At 48.3% G+C, this 22154-nt stretch overlaps 1 protein-coding gene across 2 annotated transcripts in view; it reads left to right on the forward strand.

Annotated features, from left to right (window-relative positions):
- The window catches only part of DYNC2H1 (dynein cytoplasmic 2 heavy chain 1), a 1763151-nt gene that overhangs the window by 1472744 nt on the left and 268253 nt on the right, over nt 1-22154 (forward strand). For both annotated transcript variants that reach the window (XM_078657019.1, XM_078657020.1), the window contains exon 82: nt 17737-17841. In XM_078657019.1, coding sequence (XP_078513145.1) covers nt 17737-17841 — 105 coding nt within the window. The remainder of the gene's footprint in view (nt 1-17736; nt 17842-22154) is intronic.

Raw genomic sequence — 22154 nt, forward strand, 5'->3', positions numbered from 1 at the left:
ACCAAAATGGAAGGTGACTACCTTCGGCAGGAAAGTTGCCAAAGCCCTCAGTACTAATTTGTCTGGGAAAAAAGTGATGTAGCGAAGTTGCACAAAGAGTGCGCAGAGGTTATGTGAATAAGAAAGACTGTCTTGATTTGCATATGAGGAATGTCAGTGCTAGATTTAGGTCATACTGAGGCATGAGGAATGACTTTGAAGGACATATATGCATCAAAAAATGCATCACAACTGGTGATTTAAAGAAGTAGGGTTGATCAAGCCAACATGAAAGTCTGATAGGGCTGACTAGCAACCCTTTACTGTGCCCACTGCAAAGCTCTGCTGGGCCGACAACAAAAAACAATATTTCAGAGAATTTATCCTCCAGAGGGTTGAGATTACGTACCCCAACTGCAAACTCTTCCCAGGGCCCAGCATAATTGCTGTAAGAATCTGGATTATTGTTTGAAGGGGAGTGAATGCCCCACTCAGGGAACAGCAACACCATGTCAGGGTAAACCACAAACGTCACTAAACTAACTTGTGCTTAACCCTCCCGGAGCTTGGTCCAAAAGCATTCAGGCTTAACTTAGAGGCAATGTGTAAAGTATTTATGCACCACACAAACAGTAACAATGTGAAAACACAAGAATAATGCCAAATAAAATTAGATATATAGAGTACATTTTAATAAATAAAATGATACCAGAACTACAAAAATCCAATCTGTAGAAACAAGACATTCAGTTTTAGGGCCAGATGTAGGAGGCCATTTACCGACCGGTAACGGCCGATTTCGGCCGTTACCGACCGGTAAATGGGTATTTGGGATGTAGGGGCATCATTTTACAGATTCGGTAAATTTACCGAATCGGTAAATTTACCGATTCTGTAAAATACCGAATCGGTATTTTTACCAATTCGGTAACAGCCAGATGTAGGTGGGACTCTTCAGAGTCCCTAAAGCCTTACATATTCGGTATTTTACCACCCAATCCAATTGGGTGGTAAAATACTGAATACAGGTGTGCATGCACATGTGTGCATGAACACCTAGCCATGTGACAGACAGACATGCCCTTAGGGCATGTCTGTGTGCCACATGGCACACATGCCCGTCTTTGGGGTGCTAGAGGGTGTCAAAGTGACACCCCTTACACCCTTGCTGAAATCGGTATTTACCGAATCGGTAAATACCGATTCGGTATTGCCCAGTGATTCCTATGGGCTTCAAGGCCCATAGGAATCAATGGGCATTACTGAATCGGTATTTACAAAATCGGTAAATACCGAATCTTAACGATTGGGTATTTACCGATTCTGAAACACCTACATACCCCCCCCCCCCCCCCTCTATTTTACCACTTCTTAAATACCGAATCGGTAAAATTCGGTATTTAAGAAGTGGTAAAATAGAATTACCTACATCTAGCCCTTAATGTTTTAAGTGAAAATATTGCCTAGGACCACAAAGCTCCATCGAGGTCATTTGGTTGTGCTAAACCGGTGAAAGTCACTACTTCAGGTCAACCACAATGGAGCATGGGACGAATATAGGGGCTAGGTTAGTCTCACTGAAAAGTTCCCTTCAAGTCTGGCACAACGAGTTTTGTTCGCCTTGGAAGATGCCACAAGAAGTGACGTGTATTGGATGGTCATCTCTATAGAGCGAAGAGCTGGTCAAGTGTCATGGCCGGTTGTTGCTGTGGTTTCAATTTGGTGGTTGTTGCAGGGTGTCGTGGCTTTAGCGCAAAGTGCAGGTCTTTCGTTGCCGTCACTGCAGACATTCACAGGTGCAAAGAGCAGATTTCACTGGAGCAACACATTGGCGGCCATCTCGGGCAGCACAGTCTTGGTATGTAAGGTCCCATTTATGGTCATGAGGAGCCAATACTTTTCTTATTGGAGGAGCCTCTACTGATGCCAGCCAAGATTCCAGGACCTGAGTGGGCACCTCTTGTGGATCAGAACTCACTCCACCAGAGTTCAGCAGCATGCTCAGACAGGTCCAGTTGCAGCTTGTCAGCTGGGCCCTTGCAGGGAGGCCTGTACCTGTCACTGTACCTTTCACAGGAGGTCAGCTAAACGACCCTTAGAGTCACTCTTAGTAGCCTGGGAGCAAAGCAAGCAGGGCCAGTCCTTCTTCTTCAGACAGCAAGGCAGTCCTACAAGCAGCAGGACAGTCTTTTGGCAGCAGGGCAGTCATTCTTCTGAATCTTTCACACTTCCAGGAGTGTTCTGATGAGTTGCTCTAGAGGTCTAATATTTATACCGAGTGCCAGCTTTGTGTGGGGGGACTCCCTGTCCTACCCCCATATCTGTTTCTGAAAAGTTATTTCCCTTCCCATGTCAAGGCTCCAAACTATCTTGATTGACAAAAGGCAGGGTAGAAAAAGAACAAGATGGCAGTGGTAAAAGAAAACTGCTTGCACATCACAATAAAGTCAAAGGTGAGTACATAAAATACAAAAGTCTTGTGTACTCAAATGAATCAACACTATGCCACCTAAATAGTGTATACAGATGTATATAGAAACAGAGTTTCCCTATAGAAACAAAGGTACACAATCCAGAGCACTACTCAAATACAGACATTTCGATCTGTCTATTTCACAGACCAACTTTTATTCACAAATTAGTCCAATCCAAAATTTCGTTGACATGCAGATCAGAGAGGAAATGATACAGCAGACAGGTGATTCGTCATGATGATGACTTTTTTCAATGCTCATAAATTCTAAGAGGTGATGAAGAGGTAAATCACTTATGTAGGTTTTGCATTTAAATGGGGACAGCAAAGCAACACGGGCTAGAACCGGCCCGGTTTGAAGGCAGTGAACCTGTAACCGCTCTGTATTTGTGTAGTGCTCTGGATTGTGTAAAAAAGGCAGGGTAGGCCTGGTTTTGAGTTCCTTTGTGTGCGCAGGAGGCAAAACCTTTTGAAGGGTAAATAGGGCTGGGCACACCCCTCCCCAGTCATCCTAGCAGGATGGCCCGTCCTGCCCACAACAAAGCTCTTTTTGCACTACTGTCTGGAAGCAATAGAAAAACCCCAACAGCAGAACCATTCACAGTTGTGGGTCCCAGGATACTGGCAGAATGCACAGATGGTTGGAACAAAATATAAACTTTCTAAAAGTACCATTTTTAAAATTGTAATCCCAACCTCACCATAAAAGAGGACTTTAAATTATGATTTAAAATAGTGTAAGAAGAATTTTCTGTCACTGCTACCAGTCTAAATTTTGCATGTCATAAATGTCACAATGTAGCCCAATGATACCCTTTTTATGAATATTTGACTGCGAGGTCCTGTGTGACATAAAGTCCTACATACCCTTCTCTTACATATCTGCACCCTGCCTTTATTGGCAATAAGGCCTGCATATTATTACCTGACTTATTAATATTTGAAAGGAAGGTTTAAGCATGTCAGAAGGGGTATTTTGACTGGTCAGATTTTCAGTTTTAAACTGCCACAGACCGGTTACCTGTGTATAGAGACCAGACTGCTTGCAAATGTAGTCTCTCACATTCAGCCTGCACCCATGCACATACCCGTGTGCACACGGGCTCATGTGTAACTAGCCCAGTGCCCTTTAACCATCATCACTGTGGCCTTAGCTTTAAAGGTGAACACTAGTGGTAAACTCATGCACTCCAATTTACCATGAAATTACTGGTAGTGAGACACTCATTAGGAAACTCATTCACAATAAAGGTCCAAAACAGTGTGATCAGAAATCAGAAATCAGAAAATATGGTCGTACTAAATGGGCAGATCCCATTTGCAACAGTTGGACTATGTGGATTGGCATCTTGCTGCCGGAATAACATCTACCACTTCAGTTAGCATCTCAATAGAGGTTAACTGTTGCTGGTCAATCTCCATGCATGGAGGTGTTGATTGTGGAGATGAGGGTGTAGTGTTCTCTCCTACTTGGTGTGGCGCCGCGGCCAGGGCGGCCAGGGCGACTGACGCTGGAATCTGGGGATCAGGGTTCGATCCCCGGCTCCGGCGGCAGGTCAGCCCAGCACCATGCGACTCTGGGCAATAGCTTGCTTAATCTTCCCGACGGCCCCCCAGCGCCTAGAGACCCTAACGGGTGATTGTGCGCTATACAAATGTGGATTATTACTTACTGAGACACAAAGTCCTTCTTCCTGTCCAGGTCCTGAAGGGGTAGTTAGGTCAGAAGTTATATGCTCAGACTGAGGAGCTCTGGGGACCACACTCTCCCGATTCAACCCAGGGATATTAAGATGAATTGAGACTTGTCTTTCATGAATTTCCTCAGAACTCCATGCAGGATTGGTAGCAGCTGGAATGAATATAGAACCGAACTGTCCCTAGACAGATGGAATTCTTCTCCATATGACCTTTTAGGAGGGAATTATCTGCGCAAAAACTTTGACACTGAGCATGCTCAATGGTGGCAAACTGATCTAACGAGGCCAAGCTCCACTGATTGAAGATGCTCTCTGCCACGTGTTTGAAATAATTAGGTTATGTACACTGGCACAGTTCCATGGGATTATCTATGAAAAGGGCCTAATTTCCTGGATATTGAGAATTACCCTAGAATATTCCCCAGGTATCAGACTGGATCTGGAAATTTCCGAGCCTCACTTCTGCATGCCGGCAGGTGGCATCCTTCGGCTCCGCGTGTGCTGCACCATCCACACTGCAAGAGATATATGTGGTGTGCAATAAAGGCACCACCCCAAAGCACTGACATCCGTTTTTTTCCTTTCATGCCACTAGCACAGATCCGGAGAGAGCTACCTCTGTCCACTTTTTGGGCAGCTTTTCTTTGCCGTTTCGTCAAGCCTTCTTGAGACTAAGCTCCCAGTGTGGTAAGAATATCCCCCCAAAACACAGTGTATTTTAAACCCTGTGGTTTCTGTCACAGTCAGATATCTGTGACAGACCGCCTTCTGGTTTGTCTCTGGTGCCTAGTGCTGGAACACTACTCCAAGGCCTGTGAGGACTGTCGCCGAAGACACTCCAGGAGTGTTCCTTACATCTTCTCGTCACCTCCACAATGTTACAGGCCTCAGTCAAGAGGAAGGTCCCGGACCTGTTCGTGGAGATGTTCCAGGTGCTTGTCATCGTATTCAAAGTTGTCAGGTAAGCCCCACAAGCAGTTGAAAAAGTCCAAGAAGTAGAAAGTCTCTTCGACTTCACCATGCCAGTCCAAGTCATTTAACGAGGCGCAGGAGCAACTTTACTCTAGGCCCCATTCTAACGCGGAGCCTACCTCTGTGTCCTCACTGAGTTTCCTGGAGCCAGAGCAACTCCTGCCCAGCTGTGTGAATTGTATGAGGCCATGCACCTCATCTTTGAGAGGGACAGCCCCTCTGGAGTATTTATGGGCCCAATGGGTTCCACTGGTACCCCACAGGATTCCCACTGGCGAGTCCGTCCTTGTTGCCAGTTGGGCCCCCTGGATCTGGTTCTAGATCCTCAACGGCTCTGACCACTCAACCGCAACCCTCCAAGGAAGCCAGCTCCAGTTGCGTATTCCTGGCAGCACCAACACCCTACAGCGTTGACCCTTTCTTTATACACGACTCCAATACGGAGGCGGATCGGCATCGCCCAGTGTTGACTAGCCAAAACTTGACCTTTTTCAACCGGCCCATGGAGTAGTATGGTTTGGCAGGATCTGAGGATCCTTATGGCTACCACAACCCTCTAGATGAACCTGAAGAAAACTAGTATGAACAACTGGCAGATGTGAGTGGTGTGGACACCTTCCCAGACACTGGCCTAGTCCTTCCTACTAGAGTAGCATGAAGGAAAGGATTTCGTTTGCTATGGTGGTGAGGAAGGCGGATGAGGTCCCGGACCTTACGATGCCCTTGGTGGCAATCACACATAAGATCTCAGGGTCCTGGATCCATTCCTCTGGCTTTCGGCATCTGTGTCTCTGATTCACCTTGGCTACCTGAACCAAAGCAAAAACAAAAAAATATAGTAAGTACTTTTGTCATATATGATCTGGGAGCGGCTCCAAATGGTTATGTGCTTTAGGCCACCACTACCTAGAGACCTTATGTGTGGTTTGTTCCACATTTTGGAAGGTAGCTTCCTCTCCTTGTCTTGATGAAGACCCATTAACAAATCATTTTGTTGGTCGAAACTTCAATGTACTTCTGTGTTGTCAGTAAATTCCAGTAGTATTCAACCTGTACTTAAAAATCATGTAGTCATTGGTTTTGAAAGTGTCATACTGCTTCGTCAACTAGGATCATTGTATTGTTTGTCTTGTAATTGATCACCAGCATACTTTTATTTCATGACTGTCACGCAAGGATCTTCACTCAGCCCCACTCTCTTCAACATCTACATGAAACCTCTCGCAGCCATCGCACGCCAGCACAACCTCAACATCATCTCTTACGCCGACGACACCCAGCTGATCCTCTCCCTCACCAGAGACCCCGACACCGCCAGAACCTGCCTACACGAAGGGATGAAAGACGTCGCCGAGTGGATGAAGGACAGCCGCCTGAAACTGAACTCGGACAAGACGGAAGTCCTCATCCTGGGATCTTCGCCCTCCGCCTGGGACGACTCCTGGTGGCCCCTAGCCCTGAGCACCGCACCCAAGCCAACCGACCACGCACGCAACCTGGGCTTCATCCTGGACCCCTCCCTCTCGATGACCAGACAAGTCAACGCCGTCTCCTCATCGTGCTTCAACACCCTGCGTATGCTTCGCAAGATCTTCCGCTGGATCCCGACCGAGACCAGGAAGACTGTCACCCAGGCACTCGTCACCAGCCGACTGGACTACGGAAACGCCCTCTACGCCGGAACCACAGCCAAGCTACAGAAAAGACTCCAGCGCATCCAGAACGCCTCCGCCCGACTCATCCTGGATGTCCCCCGACGCAGCCACATCTCCAGCCACCTGAGGAACCTGCACTGGCTCCCCGTCGACAAGAGGATCACGTTCCGGCTCCTCACCCACGCACACAAGTCTCTCCACGACCTGGGCCCCAAGTACCTCAACGACCGCCTGACCTTCTACATGCCCACCCGCCAGCTACGGTCCACCAGCCTCGCCCTCGCAGCCGTACCACGCATCCGAAGAGCCACCGCCGGAGGAAGATCCTTCTCTTACCTGGCTGCCAAGACTTGGAACTCCCTCCCCATCCACCTTCGGCTGACCCAGGACCATCTCGCCTTCAGGAAACAACTCAAGACCTGGCTGTTCGAGCAGTAGCATACCCCTCCCCCCAAGCGCCTTGAGACCCTCCCGGGTGAGTAGTGCGCTATACAAATGGCATGATTGATTGATTGATTCACACATCACTTTCACTGTGCCGTTTCAAGGAGCACCTTTTATATTCATTAATGGTCTTACTGAAAAATGGTTTAACAGCAAATGAACTCTATTAAAACCTCTACAAATGTGTTATACATTCTGTGCCATCGTTTTTAGAGTTCTAATCTTATACATTTCTCTCCAGTGTACCTTTGTGATTAATATATATACATTGCATCCTGGTTCTCAGTGATACTGAGTTGCCCCATAATATCATGTGGTTTGTGGGACCCACAGCCTGAGATTGATCCAGTCCTTCGACTTCCCCAACAGCCGCAGCCTCATAACCCATTTAGTTTCCACTTTTACCATCACGAGCACCTTACGGGCGGCAGGATCTGACATCCGCTGCCCTGCTGGCAGTACACAACTTCGGACAAGTGAGTACTTCAAATTGTTCAGCAGGGTTTATGCATCCCTTTCTTAAAAACCCTGCCACCCATGCCACCATCCCCAGACTGGCTGATGGAGGACAGACAGCCTCTTTTGGCCAAATGAGCAATTGAGATGGTGCCTGCATCAGAAGTAGGTCGTAGTTGCTGTTCCCACTACTTTCTGGTGCCCAGGAAGGACAGAAGCCTTTGCCCTATTTTGACCTGCACCCTCTCTACCTTTTCCTGAAGAATGAGAAATTCAAAATGCTCACCTTAGCTCAGGTTCTGCCTGCCATGAATTGTGGAGACTGGATGGTAGGACTGGTCTATTAGGACGCCTACTTCCCCATTCCCGTCCCGCCTGCCCAAAAGCGTTATCTTTGGTTCACGGTGGGCCGTAAGCATTTTCAGTTCACTGTGCTCCCTTTTGGCCTTACCACTATCCCATGGGTGTTCACCTAGGTGATGGCAGTGATTACAGCACATCTGTGGAGTTCAACGTTTTCTGTCTTTACCTACCCTTACGACTGGCTGCTGAATGTGGGCTCACACCAGGCAGTCGTCTCCCACCTCCAGACTATGGCAACCTCCCTCAGTCACTGGGGTTCACTGTCAACTTTCCGAATTCATACTTTCTGTACACAATGCATGTTTGGGCCTATCGTTTGGAGCATCAAGTCCAGGATATTCAGGCTTTGATTTTGATGTTTCAGCCTCTATTCTGTATTTCAGTGAGACTGCTGGGCCTCATGGTGTCCTGCATACTGCTGGTAACGCATGACCGCTGGCATATGTGGACTCTACACTGGGATCTTAGGGCCATATGTATCAAGCCAAATTGACTTCGCAAACGCCGAAATTCGCAGAATTTCGGCGTTTGCGAATGCAATTTGGACTAATGGTATGTATCAAGCAAATCTGCTTGAAAAAGAAGGAATCGGAAAAATTGTGATTCCTTATCTTGCGATTGCATTTAAGGAATCGCAAATTTTGCGATTCCTTAAATGTAATGTAAGAAGCACAAAAAAATAGTTAATTGGCCTTAAGGAATCGCAAATTACCACCAACTTCTAGTTGGTCTAGTTGACGCACATACATGCCCTTAGGGCATGTATGTGCGCCACATGTGCACCCATGCAGATTTCAGGGGTGCAACAGGGTGTCCTTTGGACACCCCTGCACCCTTGAAAATATTCTCAATTTGCGATTAGCACCCCAGAACTCGGAACTGGCTTGGACTGGAGAAGAGGACCAAAGAAGTATTGCCTGCTGACCATGGAACCGGGAAAGAAGAGGTGAACCTGCACTAAAGTTGGACTGCACCGCTTCTCCTTGGGCTAGCGAAAGAAAGGACTGTACCTACTGAGTCCTGCTCGTGTAGAGGTTGTCCTCTGAGCCCAGGTAGAAGCAGAGACTCCAGGAGTATCTTGGCTGACTTCTTGTTTGCAGCACAGGGTATCAAAAGCTAAAGAAGCCTTCGGGGTGAGTTGGTATCCCAGATCACTGGATCGGCGCTCCTCGACACAGTGCAACTCTGGAGACCGTGACCCGATGTTCAAAAGTTGCATCTTAGTCTGCTGGACCCAGGAAAGTCTTTGGAGTGCAGCTTGGTCAGTCGCCTAGATGGAGAGATATCGCCAAAAGAACAGAACCCCTAGTTGATTTTATTGTGCCCGGTGACCAGGATGTCAGTGGCAACTGGACTTTTGCTGGACCCAAGAGGAGTTTGAGAAACGTCAAACCCTGTTGCCAAAGCCTCCCCTTCAGGACCTTGGATCGAGGGATGGCCCCAGGAAGGACCCCATCGATAGCTCAACATCTTCGATATCCTTAAGCATCTTCAGCATTCTGTATCCTTTGCACGAGGACCACTCCATATAAGTCAATGCAAGGAACCACTGAAATTGGAAGTGGACTGAAGACTGCTTTTCTTGTCGAGATAACTGTTTCTTTGGACCTTGCTGGTGTCGGACGGTCACCAGATTCCGGGCAGAAACCGACTCCTCAGAAGTGTAGACAGTGTCCCACTCTGTTCCTACGACACAACGCCCCCTGCGGTTAGTAAGCACACACAGGAAGGGAGGTGACGCCAGAAAAGAGAGAGACCTAAAACCCTTAGGTCTCCTAGTGTGAAGACAGGGTACTCGGACGTGGTACACAAAATAGGAATCCGCAGCCTGCAGGGGAGAGAAGGACACAAGCATACAACACACGGCTTAGTATTCTACAATAAACTACGAGTTTCAGCTTTCTGTATTGAGTGTGCTGCAAGGCTCTTACCTGACCAACGTGTGAAAGGCACCCAAAAGGTATCCACGTAAAACAAAACATACGAACCAAAAAAAAGGAGAGTGGATACTTAGGTCTCTCTTGTATATGGAATGATTCCACTGAAGCAATGAAGGTGTTTAACACAGTCACGAACTTTTCCCAAAACGGAAGAGTCAGGAAGTAAATGTACACCAGGGTTGTGATACTCCTCACAGAATCCTCGAAGGCAAAACAAAATAAAGTCCTCTCCAGAGGAGTTGTTTCTCGGGCTTCTTTCGCCCAGAAAATAGCTGCAGGACGCTAACACTCGGCGTCTTTCGAAAACACAAAAAAAGGAAAAAACAAAATCCCTCGGCAAGCGTCCTGTCAGGTAACTGACACGCCGGGGAAGCCTTCGCGGCTATCTAGGTCTCGGGGATGAGTGAACAGGGTCCCAGCGGAGGCTCGCCGGGTGACGTCGAGGAACGCTGCTTCAAGGATCCCCCAGCAGCGGGTAGGAAAGATGGACAAAAACAATCCAGAGTTCACGGCGGCAGGGTAGACTTGCACAAAGCCGCGTGGAGAGTCTAGATGAGCAGACTGCCTGAGCCGACGCGGCCGCGAGCGGCTTCAGCTGTAGGGACGAGGAAAAAGACACGATCCAGTTCAACGGAGCAAGGTCTGCAACAGAGGATCCAAGGGTCGGGTCTCGGGCAGGAATCCAATTGAAAACCAAGCACCGCCGATAGGGGAAAGGAGACATAAGAACCTCCCAGTCGGCCTCTGATTGGTGCATGAGGATCGTAGTCTGCTGCAAGGCGCCCCAAGGCATTCTGGGACTTGTAGTCCCTGCCAGGCAAAATATACCCTACAACACACTCAGTACATGCCCTAAGAGCTCCGGGTCCTAACAGCTGGTCCCCTTGACTGGCTCCCTGTCGGAGTTGGTCGCCCAAAGTAATTCTAAAAAAACGCATTCAACTTTGACCCAATTTTTCTTGATAAAGTTTGTGTCAAATTCTTTGAATTTGCCAATGCGTGTTCGCGATTAAGTGAAAGTCTTGATTTCTTGTTCCTTGTAAAATCTATATCTTTGACACATACCCTTGATTCCTCTTATTCTCAGGAAGATTCGCCACGACTGGGGCCAATATATTTCCCTTGCCCCGGATTGGACAAGAAGGGTGTAGTAGGTAGACTTTCTGTGCTTCTCCACATGTCCCCTCCTTTGCCTCCCCTCAGACTTGACCTTCTCTCTCAGTCAGGGGTACGGTTCTGCACCTCAGTCTCTGAGACCTCCACTTACATTCTTGTAGATTGAGTGGGGACAATAGTGCTCCTCGCAGCTTTCACCGGAGGAAGTTAACATAATCTTGTCAGCACGTCACTCCTCCACTAAGTCTGCTTACTCCGGCAGATGGGGCAATTTAGTTGTGTGGTCTGTAGACAATGATGTGGACCCCTTGAAGGCTAAGCTATCACAGGTTTTCAAATATGCACTTTCCCTTGCTCAGAGGGGTTGTGCAATTGGCACTATGAAGGGGTATCTGTCTGCTTTGTCTGCATTTCGCTGTCTGCTGGACCAGCTGTCCCTTATTGTTATGCATTTTCTCAAAGGCTTAACAAACATGTATAGTCCAACTCCCTTTGTGGTTCCCCAGTGGGACTTGAATTTGGTTCTCACCATTTTTATTTATTTATTTATTTTATTTATTTATTTATTTATTTAGTTAGTTTATTCATTTATTTATTTATTTTATTTATTTGATTTATATAGCGCATTATAACCCAAGGGTCTCTAAGCGCTTTGTCAGAAACAGAGACATCAAGTATTGTGGAGAGCAACTGTTCATAAAATTTACAACCTACCCCATGCTTGCTGGAACAACACTGTTCTTAATTTCTTTCGGAAGGGCAGCAATTTAGTCTCCTTCCGCAGTTCCATTGGCAGCTTATTCCAGGCTGCTGGCAGTAGGTAAGAAAAGGCACGACCACCCACTGTGGCCAGTCTGCAGCGTGGTTGAGTAAGAAGGGTGGCATCAGCGGATCGAAGCACTCTAGCTGGCCTATAGGGGATTAAGCGAGATTTCATGTAGGCTGGCGCCTTACCATAGAGGGCTTTGTGAACAATGCACAACCCTTTAAACATTACCCTTTGCTTAACCGGCAGCCAGTGCAGTTCTTGCATAAGGGGAGATGCATGGGTATTCCTAGGCTTTTTGAAAATGAGCCTAGCGGCATCGTTCATGACGACCTGCATCTTATTCAGAAGTTTTATCGGCAGCCCTATGTATAGCGAGTTGCCGTAGTCCAGCCTAGCCAAGATCGTAGCGGAGACTGCTCGCCTCAGAGTGGAAGAGGACAACAAAGGTGCCACTTTCCTAAGTTGCCGAAGGAGGCCGACACAGGTCCCTAAGACCGTCGTAACTTGCTTCTGCATAGACAGCTTGCCATCCACCTGGATGCCTAGGCTCTTAACCACAGCTGCTGGTTCCGGAGGTGACCCCAAGTCTCTTGGCCAGAAATACTCATTCCATGGGTTCCCTGCGATGGTGATTGGCAGTACCTCGGTCTTATCCGGGTTGATCTTTAAAGAGTTTCTGGACATCCAATTAGCTGTGTACTTTAAAATGTTTTGCAACCTTGCGTGAACACCCGGACCATCATCTAGTTGGATCACTATCTGGGTGTCGTCCGCATAGTTGTACACCTGGCAGTCCATCTGGTTAAGCAGTCTAATCAGAGGCTGTAGGTAGATGTTAAATAAGAGGGGCGACAGGGCAGACCCTTGTGGCACTCCGCAGGTGATCGATGTAGTGGTGGAAAGAAGGTCACCAAGCTGCACTCTCTGTGACCTCCCTTGAAGGAAGGAGGAGAGCCACGCATGTGCCGTGCCCTGAATGCCGAAATCCATCATCCGCGACAATAGTTGTTTATGACAGACAGTATCAAATGCCGCGGAGAGGTCTAACAGCACCAGGGCGCTAGATGTTTTCTTGTCTGCCCTGTTCCTCAGTTCGTCCAGAATAGACAGCATAACGAGTTCCGTGCTGTGATTCGCACGGAACCCGGCTTGATTTGGCTCAAACAAGTTATTACTTTCCAGATGTTCCGACAGAGTGGTAAGTACATGTTGTTCCACCACCTTCGCCAGAAACGGCAGCTGAGATATGGGCCTGAAATTTTTCAGGCATTTCACATCCGTCCCTGTTTTTTTCAACAGTGGGATCAGCCGGGCCTCCTTAAAGGAAGATGGTACTTGACCTGTTTGTAAAGATGTGTTCAACAGGTTCAACACCTCTTCCTCTATGCCAGGCAATACTAGTTTGAATACCTCTGGTGGGCACGGGTCTGCCAAGGAACCCGATTTCACCCGGCCCAGAAGGGCTGGCAACCTACCCTTCGTAATCAAAGGTAGGGTCATTAATGGGGTAGTCACTGACGTTCTGACAAGTATATCCTGTGGAGGACAATCAATCTCAGGGGTCGCATCGATTTCAGCTACCAAATCTAAAACCTTGTTAACAAAAAAGTCCTGAAATTTTTGGCAGTCTTCTTGCGCAAACTCCGTGGTTTGTTCTTTATTTTCCCTGAGTTCCTTTAGAACTTTAAAAATTTCTTTCTGAGGGTTTCTAGCATTGGTTATTCTCTCCTCAAAAAACTCTGCTTTCCTGGCTATAATCGCCTGTTTATAGCTGGTAAGTGCGTGTGTGTACTGCCTCCGAGAATTGAAGTCAGGATCCTTTCGCCAAGCTCTTTCTAGTTTTCGAAGCCCACGTTTCTTTTCCCTGAGTGTTTCATTGTACCAAGGGGCCCCACGTCCTCTGTTCACTATTTGGATCCTGCGCATTGGTGCCACATAATCCACAGTTTTCCTAAGTTTATCCAGTAATTCCTCACAGAGGACTTCAGGGTTTCCTGTCTGATTATTGGGAGATGGATAGATTCGGAGATAGTCTAACATGTTATCTCTATTAATATTTCTCCACTTTCTAGCCTCCTTCCACCCTTCCCTAGGCTTCCTTTCTTGTTCGTCTAACCGAAACTCGCCCCTCACCAAATGGTGATCGGACCAAACGCACGGCTGGATAATCACCGTGCCCTGCGCAGGAGATGTTGTCCAGATCAGGTCAAGGGTGTGACCCTTAACGTGTGTTGGGCCCCTCACTTGTTGGACGAAGTCCAAGGATGTCAGTGCCTCATCAATCTGAAGAACTTGTCCTTCTTTCGATACTTTCTCCCAGTGATAATTAAAATCACCCATAATAATCACTTTTTCATATCTTGAGCGTGTGTCCTGGACCAATCTCAAGAACAGGTCGGGGAAATCCGGCAATGTCCACGGAGGGCGATAGACTAGAAGGATAAATATACAGTCTGCTCCCAACTTCAGCCTAACACCCAACACCTCGGCACCTCCCATACTTTCGGCTAGGAGTCTTTCGCCCTGTAAGCGAGAGTTATAGAGAAGGGCCACTCCACCCCCCCTCTTGGTATCCACTCTATTTTGGTAAAACGCCGAGAAGTGTGCTGGCAGAGACGCTACGAGATCTGGCATAGAAGAGTCCCCTAGCCACGTCTCCGTCACTCCCAAAACATCCAGTTCCCCATCCTCCAGTATACTAAAAACCTCCAAGTTGTGTTTCTGGAGGGACCGAGTGTTAAGGAGACCATAATGCAAGCCGTGTTCACTATGCACATGGGACTGTGTCCTAGGTACTTTCAATAAATCTAGCTGAATGAGTGTGGCAGTGCACTCGTGACTGATAAGGATATTGCCGAGATTAAGTTCCCATAGCTCACCTCTGCTGTATGCACGGCGCAGAGCAGAGGTCGTGGCCCCAGGTCCCATATGGTCACGGATGGGCACAGATGGGCTCGACTCTGGCGTGACTCCGGCGTGCTCACGCTGCGCGCGAACGCTGCGCGTCAGCATGGCCGTCTTAAATAGCTGCCTCTGTGCAGCTAGCGCGCAAACCAAGATGGCGCCGTCAAGCGTCCCGTTCTCCCCCCAATGTGTCTGCCACCAGTGCTGAAAATAATAGGAAAGGGATGCAGGGACCCGCTAAATTGCGGTGTTATTCCAATTATAGTGCAGGTATTGGATAGTGCACAAATTTAAGACCAGGGGGAAAATTAACTTAAACTAAATAAAATATCAAGAAAGGGTAGTTTTAAAAACTTAATTGCCACCAGCAGTACAGCGCGATCTACAATGAGCGCTGCTCGCGTTATTAAGTCTCTGACCTGACCAAGGATTGCTTCCCTGTTTGCCCGCCCTAAATAGCTGCCTCTGTGCAGCTAGCGCGCAAACCAAGATGGCGCCGTCAAGCGTCCCGTTCTCCCCCCAATGTGTCTGCCACCAGTGCTGAAAATAATGGCAAAGGGATGCAGGGACCCGCTAAATTGCGGTGTTATTCCAATTATAGTGCAGGTATTGGATAGTGCACAAATTTAAGACCAGGGGGAAAATTAACTTAAACTAAATAAAATATCAAGAAAGGGTAGTTTTAAAAACGTAATTGCCACCAGCAGTACAGCGCGATCTACAATGAGCGCTGCTCGCGTTATTAAGTCTCTTACCTGACCAAGGATTGCTTCCCATTTTGATGGGGACTCCGCCAGAGTCCCTTCATAGTTGTACTCTAAAAATATTAACTTTGAAAACTGTGTTTTTGGTTGCCATCACTTGTCCTAGAAGGGTTAGTGAGCTGCAAACCCTTAGTTGTTGCCCTCCTTTCACTTCTTTCTATCCGTATAAGTTGGTGTTGCGAGCCAGGGCTACTTTCCTACTTAATATGGTGACCCCTTTCCATCTCGGTTAATCTATCACTCTTTAGACTTTCTACCCTACCCCATCCTACAAAACGGTTGCATCAGTTGGATTCCAGGCAGGTGGTTAATTACTACCTGGACTGAACCAAGGATTTTCGATTAGATGAACAGCTCTTTGTCGGGTACTGTGGCGCCAAAAAAGGTAAGCGGTGCAAAAGAGGACTCTCTCATGATGGACCATCCTCTGCATCGAGAGCTGGTATGACTTAGCCAGATCCTCAAGAAGGGGTCAGAGCCCATTTAACCAGGGTTAAGTTGACAACTTCTGCATTTACCAGAGGGGGTACTAACTGTTGACATTTGTAAGACAGTAAAGTGGTTGTCCTTTCACACCTTTGCAAAAAAACACTACTGCCTGGATTCAGAGGTGCACAGCGGCAGACATTTTACCAGGTTTGTTCTTCAAAATGTTATCGTGTAACCATCCATCAACCCTCCTCCTGGGTAGCGTATTGCTATTGAATCTCTTCTATAGGTGAAGAATCTACAGACGAAAAAGTGAGAAAGTTAGAGACCCCAAATCATATCTTTTGGTTGCACTTCTAGATCAATGTCTATTTGTCCTCTTGCCGCGAAGGCTTTGAAAATGTAGATAGAAACCGGTGTCATTGCACCGGGGTGGATTCCTTATGGCTTTTGTGATACTGCCTGTCATGACTTCTGGCTCTGACCAAGATTGGAGCCCCCTGCTGGCGACTTGAGAGCTTTAAAGTTTTGGTGCCTGGGGTTGTTATACGGGTAAGGAATCTGCAGGCAGATAGAGTATCCGCTAGAAAGATTATTACTGCAGGTAAGTAACTTTTTCTTATAGCCCACTGAGAGTGAAGATGATTTCATATCCGCCTTAGTGGATCCAGCTTGGTATTTACGCTGCGAATAATTTACTAGATTAGCACTGATGTATTAAATGTGTGTACACCGCCAATTTCAAATATAATCGGACTCAGAGATGTGAATCTATAAAGATACAAGCAAGTAACTTTTTTGGGTGGTGTGAACCAGCAGTAAATGGTGCTTGGTGAACCAGTATTCCATGTAAGTAATTATTTTTCTACCACTTATAGATTGTTGCATTAAAACTGCTTATTTCTTCCCCACTTTGAAATTTCCCCTCACCCACTTGCTGAGTCTAAAGTTGCCCAAGATGGTGTTTAGCCAGCACTGCCAACATTCTGCATAGAGCAAGGAGTAGTTATGACTAGTCAGGCAACTGTTCTCCCTCCTAAATATTCTTCCCATGAGTCCACGTCCCTCTGCCAGATTCAGGCAGTTTGAGAAGAGAACAGGACCAGAGGAGATTTGGCCAGCCCGCCCTGATATAATCAGATTTATAGCATTTCTAGATTGTCACTGCTCATGCCATGGCAGATGGAGAGTGACAATAACATTATATGTGTCGAGCCTGTCCTCTGACGTATCTTTGGAGCGATAAAATATAGAACCTGTTATTGTTATAATTCAAAAGGCGTGCTGAAAGTGCCTCCCAATAATTACGTTAAATGCCTGCTCATTAAACAACATATATTGTGAAAAAGGGAAATATTACAGCCACAACTAAAATGTTTCCTCATATGTGACAAAATAGTGACCTCTGTTTTCTCTCACTCGTATCCATGGACATTACCTCCTCGTCAGCCCTCCCCGTCCCAGTCCTTACCAATGAGCATAGCTCCTCCCACCAGAAACTCCCAAGCAACTAAAAACCCATCCCTTCCCTCCAGGCCACACCCACACCCTAAGGCATATAACCATGTGACCCGCCCATCCACATCCTGTACCACCAAGCACAAGAAGCCGAACAGGGAGGGAGGGATGGGAACCAGGACTGGGACGGGGAGGGCTACGACTCGGAGTAATGAATATTACCGGTGAGTAACCGGTCATTATGTTGAGCAAGTTGTATTTTAAAAACCCAAGTCTGGAGTTAATTATCTTTTTATCTATCACCGTGTTTGTAGGACTACAGGAATGTTATTGAAGGGCTACCTGAAGATGACAAACCTGGATTCTTTGGTTTACCAGCCAATATTGCTCGATCATCCCAACGCATGATTAGTTCCCAGGTAAGTTTAAAAGGTGATATAACTAAGCGCTATGATATCACTTTGATGACGTGTCGGAAAGGTGGCGTACTCTCTGGCACGCATTCAGCACAGTTAATGGAAATATAGACGTGTGTTTGGCCTCCCTTGCTAGGAACTGATCAAAGGTTGGGCATCCGAATCTGTGCCTTGGAGTGGCTGCCAGCCAAGTCAGTATCGACACTTCTTACATGGTTGGAAGGAGGATTGTACTTCATTCCTTGTTGATTGTTGCTGCAGTCTAGTAGCAGTGGCTGGATGACATTTGCGACTGGAGTCAGTCTTTGTTGATCACTGATACCGCCTATGTGGCTGTATGAAAGCGCAATAAGGCATATATGAGGTATCTGCAGAAGTATTTTGGTTATGCGTAGCTGTGAAATCGGTTGTGAGACACGCTATTAATTTACGGCAGATTTGACAGTCTGAAATAACTTCTTAGTTTGCAGGTAGAGGCTGAAAGGCACCAAGTGTATGTCTGTGTAGTATGCTTGTGGCTTTATTTCTTAAGTCATGAATGTGTGCGCGGCTGCGGCATTTGGTTTACATCTTTATGAGTAGCCCCGCTCTTCTGTTCAGACGACATATTTAATCACATGCCTCTAAAGTGGCGACGTCATGGGCTGTGCTGCGCTGATAGGTTGTGTCTCACCATCTTTGGAATGCTCGTCAGCCACCAAACTCTTGCTGCTGCTTATCAGTTCTTTAACACATTTCCAGTGGTCTAAGAGGAGATTTATTTTTATTCTCCTGGTGTATTTTTAATTGATTTTTGTGCTCAACTTAATTGATTCAAAAGGCCCTTGCATGCATTATTAATAAAGTAAATAAAATGTTGTTTCTTTTTTCTAACATATTTCCTCATAACAAGACAATTGCAGCTATTTTATTGTACATTTTTAAAATATTTATACATACATAAGGTGTCTCCGATTTTGTCGCCTGCTTCCAACATCCAGGAAGATATGGGCAGTCCGGATATTATTTACAGCAGCAGACTAATAGCCTAGAATGATTAGTTCCCCTGAATCAACGAGCTATTACCACACATTTCCAAATGTTTCATCTTGGTAGATAAACGCAGCAAACACGATTGCCACATATCGTTTTTTCCCTTTACCACAACCTCAGGATTCCAAATGAGCCCGGTGTGACTGCCTCATCTTGTAGTCACCCTCACAACTTCCATCACCCCAGTATAACCCTCAGCCAGCTCTAGGACAGTGTGAGGTATGTGGCGCACAGCGTTAGTCTGTCGGGAATGTACGAAGCGTTACACGTGTGTGAAGCATTGCCGTATGACGTGTTCAGTCGGCTCTGTCCCAGTAATGACTATGAGCACCACTGCCCCTTCATTGGGTAGTAGAAGATCGCCACACAAGCAGTGCAGTGGGCATCTCACACCTCTGCACCCCGGTTCCCTGCCCCTGCTGTACTAACAGCAGCTATCCCTCTGTCGTGAGGTGTTAATAGTCTATAAACTGCTATCTGAAAGAAACACGTTAGTGTTAGAATCCTTACCTTAGAATATCCCCAGGCGTCAGACTGGATCCGGAAAGTTTTCGCTAGCAATACCTCTGCGCGTCAGTAGGTAGCGTTGTGTGGTTCCGCATCCGTCGCTGGCGTCGTATGCGCCGAGATGTCGTCAGGGAGACTACTTAGGTGCCACCCATGGGCGCTGACGTCAGTTCTTTCTTTTTCCGCGCCAGTAAACGCAGATCCGGTTAGAGCATGTACCTTAGTCACTTTTTGACTATCTTTTTGAGACTTTTGTCTCCTGCAAGTTGGAGTCTACTCTGGTGAATGTAGGGATGCCCTGTTTTAAGTCTTGTGAGGCCTGCCGTCGCAATATGCCGGTGGCGGACCCCCACGGTGTCTGTCTCTACTGCCTGGAGAGCAAGATTCGGGTAAGAGACGACACAAAAAGAAGTCAGAGAAGCTTTGTCGCTCTCTGACGTCCTCCCGTCTGTCCCCGGATGCGGACGAGGGGGACAGGGGTTCTGCCCCTGCGGCTCCTTTGTACCCAGGAGTCCCATGTCCTACCCACCTTACCTGGGTCCGTCTGCGACTCCCGCACAGGTGCAAGAATTTCTTGCTACCATGGACCGCCTGTTTAGGCCTCGGGCTCCCGCCGGCGTGCCCTTGGGTCCGTGTCAGGATCCTGTCAGGCCATCGGCACCGCTGGTGGCTCCAGCCTGGCGCCGCAGGATCCTGCGCTGCTGACTCTGGCCACAGCACCACAAGGTCCCACGCTGCCGGCTCAGGCCCCAGCGCTACCCTCGCCTCCGCCTCTGGCGCCGCAGTGGATGCCATTTGTTCCGCCCCTGCCCAGGTTTCAGAACAATTTTGTCCCTACCTGGGATCCGCATTGGGACACAGCGCCGTTTGGCCCCATCCGGCCCCGTTCCTGGCGCCGTTTGTTCCTTTCCCGGTCCCTGGCCTGCCGCCGCAGTCTGATCCACATACGGCAGAGGTGGAGGACGACTGGGAGGGGTCCGAGGACCCTCTTGCTCGTCAGTGTGACTCTGAGCAGGACTGGGCAGATGAGTTAGAGGAGGCCGGTGGCCTTGATGTCTCCTCTAACTCGGGGTTTGCCTCTCCTCCGCCTACCATGGAGGAGGGCACTTCTTACACAATGGTGCTCCATCGGGCCGCTGAGGTCCTCAACCTTGATCTCCCTACGGTGGCCCTAAAGACTAATCCCCTCACTGAGGTGCTCCAGATGGCATCCACTTTGTCAGAGCCCCTGCTGCCATTTAATGACGCCCTCACTGACATCTTACGGGGCACTTGGTCGCGGCCAGCCACATGGGCCTCTGTGGATAAGAACGTCGCCAGGCGTCATCGTCCGGCGCGGGTGAACCTACCTTTCTGACCACTCATCCTACGCCCGCGAGCCGGGTCATCCAAGCTGCGACGTCCCAGAGTGCCTTTCCCACGCTCCCCCGGATAAGGACTCTAAGAAGCTGGAGCAGTTCGGCAAGCGGTTGTTCTCTTCGGCCAGCTTAGGGCTGTGGTCGGTGAACACCGCATGCCTATTGGGCCGCTATTCCCACGCGGTGTGGGATACAGTTGCACAGGTGTTGTCTCAGTGTCCTGAAGAGACCCAAGCTGTTGCAGAGGGTAAAGATGCGGCTAAGTTTGCCACTCGGTGTGGTTTGGACACCGTGGACTCACTAGGTCGAGCAATCTTACGACTGTGGCGCTTCGTCGCCTCACCTGGTTGAGATCTACCGGGTTCTCGCCAGATGTACAAAGCTCACTCATGGAAATGCCCTTTGATGGCGCTCTCCTGTTTGGCGATAAAGCCGACAGTGCGCTGGAGCGTTTTAAGGACTCGCGGGCCTTAGGTCTTTCCAGGAAAATCCCAGCCACTCCTGGTTTTCATTCCTTTCATCGCCACTGAAGGGGCGCCCAGGCATGTTCCTTCAGCAAGCCTGTGCAGAACCAGCCTCAGCACATTCCCGGACTCGGTTTCCGCAGGGGCTGGTCTGGGAATTAGCGTGGGGGTCAATCCACCTCAACCCCCACTGCTTCTACCTCCAAACCTTCCTAATCCGAGCTTTGTGGGGCACACCACGCCAATGGGTGGCAGGATCCGCCATCATCTCCCCCACTGGCCCACTATCACATCGGACAAGTGGGTGTTTCAGATCATCCGCAAGGGTTGCTCCCTTCCCTTTCAGTCCACCCCTCCAGCCATGCCACCTCAGTACCACCACATGTCGGGGAACACTTGGCACTTCTCCAGCAGTAAATCACTGCCCTCTTGGCCAAGGGGGCCATCGAGTGGTTCCTGGGTCAGAAGTAGGGAGGGGTTGTTATTCCCACTACTTTCTGGTCCCCCAAGAAGGACAAAGGGGGTCTGCGTCCCATCTTGGACCTCCGGAGCATCAACCGCTTCCTCTGGAAGGAGAACTTCAAGATGTTGACTTTGGCTCAGGTATTGTCTGCTCTCGATCCAGGAGACTGGATGGTAGCATTAGACTTGCATTTCGCCTATTTTCATGTTCCCGTCCTGCCGGCCCACCGGTGTTACCTGCGGTTCATGGTAGGCCACGAGCACTTTCAGTTTACCGTGCTCCCCTTTGTCCTTACCAGCGCACCTTGGGTGTTCGCGAAAGTGATGGCGGTGGTCGTATCTCATCTGCGCCGATCGGGGTTCTCAGTCTTCCCCTATCTAGACGACTGGTTGTTGAACGTGTGTCTCCCACCTCCAGACTATGGCTGACCATCTGCATTTGCTGGGGTTTTCCATCAATGTGCCGAAGTTGCTCCTGAGTCCCTCTGAGAAG

Source organism: Lissotriton helveticus, chromosome 8 (genome assembly GCF_964261635.1).
Source record: "Lissotriton helveticus chromosome 8, aLisHel1.1, whole genome shotgun sequence".
In the NCBI taxonomy this organism is placed as follows: Eukaryota; Metazoa; Chordata; class Amphibia; order Caudata; family Salamandridae; genus Lissotriton; species Lissotriton helveticus.